General features: G+C 43.8%; 1 protein-coding gene across 2 annotated transcripts; it reads right to left on the reverse strand.

The window, feature by feature from the left end:
* Positions 1–1,007: 1,007 nt before the first annotated feature.
* ZNF622 (zinc finger protein 622) lies at positions 1,008–9,214 on the reverse strand. Of its 2 annotated transcripts, none has more exons than XM_014941080.1 (7): positions 9,093–9,214; positions 7,270–7,878; positions 5,223–5,474; positions 4,411–4,573; positions 3,517–3,629; positions 2,505–2,648; positions 1,008–1,887 (listed from the first exon to the last, which is right to left on the reverse strand). In XM_014941080.1, exons 2-7 carry the CDS (start codon positions 7,874–7,876, stop codon positions 1,760–1,762), a joined length of 1,407 nt encoding a protein of 468 aa, XP_014796566.1. In that variant the 5' UTR covers positions 7,877–7,878; positions 9,093–9,214; the 3' UTR covers positions 1,008–1,759. The 2 variants fall into 2 exon arrangements, with proteins under 2 accessions (XP_014796566.1, XP_014796567.1); XM_014941081.1 differs by having other exon boundaries at positions 9,081–9,127.
* Positions 9,215–9,717: the final 503 nt, after the last annotated feature.

The raw sequence follows: 9,717 nt of genomic DNA on the forward strand, positions 1-9,717 counted from the left end.
TCTTGCCAGGAAAAAGGAGGTACTCATTTATCAACTCAACTTTAAAGTTCTGGATGAGAACACAGCCTTTTTTTAAAATTCTCTCTGTTTCAGTTTTCCCTTAACTCAAATCTATACCTTTTTCAATGTATTAGACACTTGACTTAGTAAATGCTGTATCAAATCTACAGCCTGCATTACTGATCAAGTTCTGTCATCTCAGTAAAAGTAGGAACAGCAAAAAACTTCAAGGCAGCAGAACTTACCAAAAAAAGAAAATAAAAAAAGCAGAACACCATGGTCAAATCCACAAAATAAAATACATAGCATGCATCTCCATTGTGAAATGATCACTTTCCCAAGAGTCCCATAAATACACCACTCTTGCAGAAGTGCCGATATGCCAACAGTACTACTTTTTCTAGGGAGTCTTTAGGGCATTATTTTAAGAGATCAGTGGGTTATTTTAAGAGGTCAAAATACTGTGTTAATTGACAAAATCTCTGCCCACCATTCCCAGTGATTTTATGTACACACCATTCACAGGAGAGGAAGAAAACTTATATTAAAAATCATGCCAATGAAAGTCACTACTAGGGATTTCAGAGTAATCCTAAAATGCATTAAGTGCAACTTGACAGTAACCACCTGCAGCTGCCCTCACAGTGAACGGGCTGGCAAACAAACAGCAATTTTCCTGTGGCATACACTCAGTGTCCAGCACACTACAGCTCGGGGCTTCATGAGCCAGCCTACCCCTTTGTGTGTAAATGCCCGTCTCCTTACATGAAGGTCAGAGCTGGTAAGGTCATGGAAGCTTTCAACATCTACACCACCAGGACCAACACTAGCGCTGCTGCCTCAGCTCTTTAACAAGCAGGTTTTCTCTACGCCTGTCTGTACCAGTTCACCTGCTCAAGTGGGAGAGGGTACCTCCATTCTACCCTATACATGTCTTGGGGCACTCTCCTTCAGCAACATCATACAAAACACCAGTACTCAACGGGAAGAACACAAGCTGACATCAATAGCAGCTTCAGACTTTTAATCAGGAAATCTTTAACAGATCGTCAGAAATTTTGATTCGCATTCATCTAAGTGTTATGGTAATTTTGAACAGGTTTTAGGTAATGAAAATTCATTAAATTCGACATAATACAACTGCACTGTAAATTATTAATGCAGCCCTGAGCTGACAAGCACAGTCAACTTCCAAGGACAATATTAACCCTGGAGTTTAAGTTTTCCATCAGTGCGTTTTTTCAAACAATTATACTTAACCTTCCCAGAACCTCTGATGTCACATTTTCAACTCAATAGTGCCAGCTAGAAGTCCAGAACACCCAGCTAACTTATGCCTGGCATCACAAGTGAACATTTTCAATATATTCCATCTCAGGCACTTAGATCCAGGATCCTCTCTTGGCCTCAACCATTTTGCAGAATTGGAAACTGAAGGTATGCAGACAAATGACAATGTCAACTGCCCCACAGAAATGGACTGCACAAAGACAGGCAGCAAGACTATGCCTGCATCATCATTCATAGCCATGACTATTTTGCCACATAATACATTTAAGGTACTTTATTTTTTAAGTTAGGCCAACCATCATTTCACTGGAAGAGACGAGCTCCCTGCTCCTCCCACAGACAGGAATGCACACCAGCATACACAGCCTCATTTGACAGGTACCAAGTCCACTTTAATAACAGAATCCTTGACCCAGAAACCATCAAATCCTCCTTCCCAAACCCAGCTGCATGCAGCTCTCTTGGGAACTCAAAATCTGACTTGTGGCCGGAAATGCATCTGCTTTGTGGCATTGTTACTCATTCCTGTCTTGAGCATCCACTTGGACTTCATCCTCTGCAGGTACTGCATATCACGCTGCTGAGCAGAGACTGCTCCTTCAGGGAGAGAGAAGGAAGAGAAAGAGGGATAAATGTTTGTGATATTACTTACTACTAATACGCAAATCAGTTAATCTGTCCATTTAAATGAGCAGTTAGCTGTATGTTTTCCTTCCCATGCTGGGACACTTCTCTCTACTTTTCTCTTGGGGAAGGCCAGTTCCCTCTATGAACACCCGTCATCATTGCCCATTAAGGGAAAAGGTCGTTTTGCATTCCAGCGTGTCATTCTTTTATTTCAAAATTGGATAGAGATCACTGCTCCTCAACTAGAAAAGTATTCCAACTATCAAAGAGTGTTTTACGTTACATTATTAAACATGACAGGTAGAGAAAGGATTATTACCCTAGAAACTAACAAATCTTAGGAAGTCACCAAATATTACAAACATGCATGCTAATGAACTGAAGGGCTTGCACAGAAGCTGCAATGGATTTTAGACACAAACAGCTTCCTAGAACTTACTCTGCTTGGATGTCAGGAATGAAAGGGAACCGAGTGCAACAAATTACTGCATAAAACCCCCCAAATGTGAAACAACTCATCCTATTTAGTTGTAGAGCGATGAGACCCTAGAACTTCCTTCTCTGCAAACCCTCAGATGGTCACTTACCTGCCTGACCTGTCCAGCCCAAAGCTCTGTACTGCTGCAACACTCGACCCACTGCTTTCTTATTTTTTGCAACAGCCACCGCTCTTGACTGACCAAACCGTTGCTTGTAGTACCTCATTAAAGAACGATGACCCACTCTTGCACCTGTTCAGAGGAGGGGATACCCTATTATGCATAATGAAGCAGCTTCTGAAATGCAGTATTCAAGCATATTGTGAAAAGTGTGGAAAATCCCTACGTTGAGCAATCCTTTTAAAAGGCCCAGAACCTTAAAAACTTTAGGAACATTAGGAACTCAATGTAATTACTCTAAGAGCTGCTGTATTGTACTCCACCTTGAAGAAAAAAATCCAAAGAGTGCGGTTGTTCAAGAGGGCCCTAGCTCAGATAGGAACCAGGCAGTTATAAGAAAAAAAAAAAAAAAATTAGGGAAATGAGTAGAGAGGCAATGCTGTTTCAAGTAACCAGGGAAGTAACTTGCTGACATTCATTAAATCTTTTTTAACTGCACAAGTGACAGCACTTCTCAGAATGAAAGGGCTGAGGTCCCTTCATACAAAAAACAACTGAAAAAAAAAAAGGTGCAAGCAACAGTATCAAACGACGCAAGAGTAAGATTGTTTAAATACGTTAATTTTACTGAACTAGTCTACTAAATCAGTTACCAGCCCATTCTTTGCAAAAAACCTACATTAGATAACGAAATTATAGCCTAAGTTGCTCTAAAACAAGAGATGGAAGATCTTGGAGTACACCATAAGAGTCACATGTTAATGAAGTGGTAAAGTGGGCAAAGGAACCCCCTGCCACAATCCATATATACATTAATGCTGAAGAAGCTGAACTACTTGGTAGTGAAAATAACAGAAGGTGGGGACAAAACCCCAAAGACACTTAAATGCAAAATTACTTTCTCCTTTGTCAAAGGAAAACACAATGATGACCTTCAGGTAATGGCTGCAGCTATGAGAAAGGCAGAATAAGTACTTTGTAACACAAACCCTGCACCTACCTGAAGGAAGGATCAGCTCCATGGTGTCATCATCATAATCCAATTCTCTTTCTGCTGGGCGCTCTCCAGGCACCTCTGCATCTTCCCCATCCTTGTGATCAGGGTAACTGCTCCTGAGGAAGAAGAGCAGTACACAGTTTTACACGTGGTGAGCAGCCACAGCCATCTAGATCCATAACACAAAAGAACTTCTGCGTGAGCTACAGCGAGACACAAACACTGTTACGTTCCACCTGCCTTGGTTTGAGAGTTCTTCCACGCAGCACCCTGCCCTGAACAGAGGCTGAAGACAAGGACCATCCTTCCTCCACCCAGTTCTATAACCCACCACGGTTCTACTGCTGCACACTTAACAGTGACTTAGAGTGAAAAGCCACCACTGCGCAGCCCACCAGTTCTGCACTGCTACTGAACAAGTGCTCCAAAAAGCTCCAGTAAATCCACCTGTCACCATAAAAGGAGGTATTTCTGACCAAAATGAACACAGCTTAGGATATATTACAGGAAGCTCAACAAAAGGCCTCAAAATTGCAGCAGTTCTGTTTAACTCCAGCTACTTCCAAAAATAATTAAAAAAAAATCCACAGTAGGTATTAAGTCCACAATCTGTCTAAAAGGTAATGGAAGAGACAGTTATGCCCTAATGGTCTTTGCTGGTGCACTAAACTCTGAACTCAGTAACAGCAAACACAACACAAGAATTCAAAATATATTTTCATGTAGGACTGGTATTAGTGGTCACAGGAGAGGAGAACCAATTGTGTTGTTATGCTTACCCAGAAAAGTGGTGAACCAACTATGCAAAATAAGCATCAGAACCAAAAACAGGACTGAATTTTAAGAATGAGTAATAGTTTCTCATGTTCTTTTGTCTGTCTCTGTCTGTGTCCTCACCTAAAATCATAGAAGTCTGCAAATTCCAGGGCAGCATCTCCATCTGTGAAGAGTTTGCAGTGGCTTTTATCATTCATGTGAGCCTGTACGGCTTCCGTAGAGTAGAAGGATTTCCCTTTTTCGTTGCACCAGATGCAGATTTTCCCAATGCCAACTTTCTCTCCTGCAGAAAACATTTGACACTTTTATTGGTTTGAACAGAACCTCTCTGGTCAATAATTAACATTCCTGTGATGTAGGCTTCCCAGCTTGAGGGCAGAGAGACTGAGGAAGAGCCGTGAGCCCTTAACTTCCAGAAAAGCCCTGCTGTTCCTATGCCTTGACCATACGGCTCCCCCAGGGACAAGTCTGTACATTCAAAGATTTCATATGACCAGGTATGGACCTTTATGTATTCTCAGTAATAAATCTCATACTTCAAATCAGTTTTCTATCTGATACTCCAAGATTAATTTATTCTCACCATTATCAAGGAAGATCTCACAACTATTGTAAACCAATGAGGCAAATACTTGCAATTCGTGAGTAGGATAACGCAGTTCATACACACACTTTAGCAATAGAGTTTTGTCCTAAATTCCTGTTAGCTGAACAGCTCTCTCAACATTAGAAAACTACGCGAGACCTGCAGGGTACGTGACCACACGTTTACTCAGTGGGGCTTTTTCTCACTCTCCCTGGAAAGGCTGTAACCTGCTCAGTATTTTGATCGTGAACCCAAAAAACATTTCAAGTCATATACCAGTGAAAATAAGTAACAGCAGTACATAATTATCCTGATCAAAAAAATCAGAGAACATTTACAGGCATACCCAGGTACTTGATTAGTCCCCTCAGATCCACAAGGTATTCTATGTCCGGAATGAAGAAACTGTGAACTTTTGTCATATGGGCCACATTTTTGGTGAGAGTTCTGGAATGGTGGGGACAGAACAAGCAGTCCGTGACTGGTATGGCCCCAACAGCAGGAGTGGCTTCGGCTTCTGCCTCCTCCTCCTCTTCTCCCACACTTTCCATCTCTTCTTCAGAGCCGATGTCTTCGTCAGAATCCATATCTTCCCAGTCTTTTAAAGGAAGTTTAAAAAAATATTAATGTATATGATTACTTCTCTCAAGCAAAACAAGTCCAAATTAAGTTAGAAAATATTATAATAGAAAATTCTATTCTTACAGCTAAGTGCCACACAGTCACTTCCAGGGGCAAGAATATACTATTGTCAGTAAAACACACTTCTTTGTAAGATGCACTGCAAAGCTCAAGTCTGCTCATAAAGAAGTTGGCAGATCCAGGATTTTTTCTCCTACATTTTCTCAACTATTAACACTTCATTGCTGTTTCAAAGCCTTAAATTCAATTCACCATAGCACAAGAACACACACAGAGCTCACTAAAAACAACACAACTCTGTCAGAATCATGAAAATACTCATTTCCAGCAGTGACTCAGCAGTGAGGGAAAACACACTCCTGTTCACACATCCATCTTTAACAACAGAGAAGAACAAAGCCAGCTGTCACAGATACACTACGTTACTTTATATGTTAGTGTCTTTGCACATACTATAATTTTACACATTTGCAAGATTATTGCAGAGCTCATGAATGGACAGATGAACTAGCAATCTGATTATACTGCCAGAGGGATCTAGAAATCTTTTTTAAGGAGTTCAGATCTGGGGTAGTAAGCATTTCCCAGTACTCTATTACTGCTGGTCCCCTTCCAACTGCCATGAGCACAGAGTGCTTGAGAACAGGGATCACGGTGCTCCCCAGTGTTGTAGGCCACTAATTAGATGTATTTGCTATAGGATATAATTTAATAAATTTTAAGAGCCTGACACTGAATTAACAGGAATTGTAAGAAACACTGCTGGATAAACACTGAAAAGGAAAATTAACATTCAGAAACCTACTGAGATTTAACATTACAATTTATGACTAACACATTAATACAAAACAGGTGCAAGTTGTGTCCTTTAGATGTTAAGATGCACGTTCAGAGGTGGACGTTTCTTCTCCTGTATAACAGATACCCTGAATTGCAACTGAAAATTCACCACTGTAAAACTGCTGTAACAGATGTAATAATATGACGATTTCAGTAATGAAGCTGGTGTACTATGGTCCCACTTCATTCACATATGTCCCCTTGCTGCAGTTCAATTACCCCATTCAGCTGCTCCAACAGAAGCATTTGGAGCTGGGCTGTAAATTACAGCACTGAAAATAACCCTTTTCTGTGAATTCTGATCTTTTCAGTTGTCTGCTTTGCAGGTTAATCTCCAACAAAGAAACTGTACCCACACAAGCAGTGAGGGTGAAGCAGCAGGAACAGGCAGTTGGGGTGGCAACTCTTTTTTGATTTTAATATAAATGCCAACATGCTGAGAAGCTGTGCCACACAGCATCAGGTTAAGGAGCAAACTTTCTCCTCTGATCTTGGTCGGTAGAGAAAAACAAAACCAACCCGACTCCCACCTCCCTTCAACAGATCAGTAAAGTGATTGATGGGACAACAAGCAAATGGTGAAGACTCGAGTTTTGTTCATCTACTTTTCAGACACAGTTTTAGGGTAACCTAGCCTTCCTTAAAGGAAACTTCCCTTGGAATTTTATGTGGGAAGTACCGTTCATATTAGTAGCTATTTATATTCGACCTTCAGATATAACACAGAGGCCTTGACTGCAAGCATGGACCAACCTCAACTCCTTTGTTAAGCTGGTAATTTAATCAACACAAAAACCTTTCATGGTGGAAACTGCTGCACCACTACAGAAACAGAAGGAAGCTTTTACACAAAACCACCACCAACATACCTTACCCCAAGCTATCTCTTGTCAGCACGTTTATTACCTTACCTTCTTCCATATCCTCCTCTTCCTCTGCCTGTTGTTTGGCCAGCTTCTTTGCTTGCTGTTCAAACCACTGCAGCCGTGGAGGTTTTTCCCATCGCTCTCTACTCTGTGATAAACTGGTGCTTTCTGTAGAAACTAGAGAGCCACTGGCGTTACTAGGAGGTAAAGGTGTCTTCTTTGGGGATGAAGATGGCTGAGCTCTGATGGCTTGCTGAATAGCTGCGTTCATTTCATCTTTGTTTACACTCTCCGGGGCCAGCCCCTTTTCCAGGTTCTTTTCATTTAATATTTTCACCTTCTTGCTGACAGCTTGAACAGCTTTCTTCTCCAGCTCCAGGTGCTTCTTGGACTTCAAGTGATTCTCGTAGGCGTTGAAGGTGGAGAATCTCTTGCTGCAAACTGTGCAGTAAGTGGCAGTGACTTTGTTCTGCTCCTCTGCGACTGCTCTCTGCGCTAGGACTCTCTCCTGGAAGTTCTCAGCAGTGACAGGAGGCATGTCAGCCACCTTACGCTTCAGGTTGTATCTGTGCCAGTCAGTTTTGTAATGGGCACGCTGGATGTCAGCATCCTTGAAAGCCACACGGCAAGTGATACAAGTGTAGGTTGCCATTACTACAAAGTGAGAAAAAAAAAAAATAATAATCATACTAACAAACATAAGGAACAGTCATAAAAATGCCCAACCACAACATCCTAACAGCACCCATGTAAGGCAGCAAAAGAGATACAGTTCTCATACAGAATTAAATTTATTAAACACCAGCATTAGCCAACAGCATGTTACATACTAGAAGGAGCAAAAAAAGACAAGACTGTGATACAGTTACCAGAGATTACTCACACCACAGCAGCACCAGAGCGTCCCAGCTCTGGACCCAGCACCCATGGTGCTTATCAGGGCTCGGACACGAACTAGAGGGTTCCCAGCCCTAGAAGCAGTGCTTTAAAGGCACTGTGCTTTTTACTGGAGACCAGAAACTGAAAGTTCTTATCAAGCTTGATTTCTGCCAACCATAGGCTTTTAAGGAGACTAGTGATTTCTTCAAAATAAGGGTAAAAAGGGAAAACTTGCTTTCATAACTATTTTCCATTTTCCACAGCCTTATCAAATGGAAAAAAACCCCAAACATTTAAAAACCCCAAACCATGTCCCCCAGCACTATGTCAACCTGTCTTTTGAACACTTCCAGGGATACTGCCTCAGCCACTTCCCTGGGCAGCCCATTCCAATGCTTGATAACCCTTTTGGTGTAAAATTTTTTCCTAATATCCAACCCGAACATCCCCTGGCTCAACTTGAGGCCATTTCTTCTTGTCCTATCGCTTGGGATTTGCGAGAAGAGACCGACCCCCACCTCTCTACAACCTCCTTTGAGGTAGTCATAGAGAGCCATAAGGTCTCCCCTCAGCCTCCTCTTCTCCAGGCTGAACAACCCCAGCTCCCTCAGCTTATAAGCTCCATTGCCCTTCTCTGGACCCGCTCCAGTACCTCAATGTCTTTTTGTGGTAAGAGGCCTAGAAGTGACAGCACAACTTAAACTCGGGGTGGTCGGAGGGAAGGGGAGTGGGGTGGAGAGGCAGGGGGGGAGGAAGGAGGGGACGGAAGAAGTTAAAAGAGAATAAAAACCAAACCAAAAAAAAAAGCCACGAGCCGTGGCCCGGACAGGGCTCACCGGGCGGCTCCGCCGTGAGGGAGAGCAACCAACACGCCCAGGCCGCGCGGCCCAACCGCCGCTCCTCGGGGCCGGGCCGGGCCTCACCCTCCCCGCCACCCCCGGCAGCGCCAGGCCGCCCCGACCACCGCCGGGTCTCACCGGGACACGCACCTGCCACCCGTGGAGGGAAGAGTCCCCCGTGGCTGCCGGGGCCCACGGAGCAGGAAGAAGAAGATGAAGAGGAGGAGGAAGAGGAAGAGGAGGAAGTGGCCCCGCAGCCCCAGGCAGGAAAGGCGGGGCCCGCCCTCTTCCTCCCGGCGCCGCCGCCGCTGGCGCCCCCTGCCGGCCCGGAGGCCCCGCAGCGCCGCCTGCCCCGCCCCGCCCCGCCCGCGGGGGAACCCTCGGAGCTGCGGGACCCCGGCTGAATCACAGAATCACAGAATCTTCTAGGTTGGAAGGGACCTTAAAGATCATCTTGTCCTACCGTCAACCTAACTGACAAAAATAGACACCGGAACAACAAACAAAGAGGATAATCACTAAACCATACCTCCCAGCACTACATCAACCCGTCTTTTGAACACCTCCAGGGATGGTGCCTCAACCGCCTCCCTGGGCAGCCCATTCCAATGCCTGATAACCCTTCCAGTGAAAAAATTTTTCCTAATATCCAACCTGAACCTCCCCTGGCGCAACTTGAGGCCATTTCCTCTTGTCCTATCACCTGTGACTTGAGAAAAGAGACCGACCCCCTCCTCTCTACACCCTCCTTTCAGGTAGTTGGAGAGAGCGGTAA

This window comes from Calidris pugnax, unplaced genomic scaffold (assembly GCF_001431845.1).
Source record: "Calidris pugnax isolate Ruff unplaced genomic scaffold, ASM143184v1 scaffold8, whole genome shotgun sequence".
Taxonomy (NCBI): Eukaryota; Metazoa; Chordata; class Aves; order Charadriiformes; family Scolopacidae; genus Calidris; species Calidris pugnax.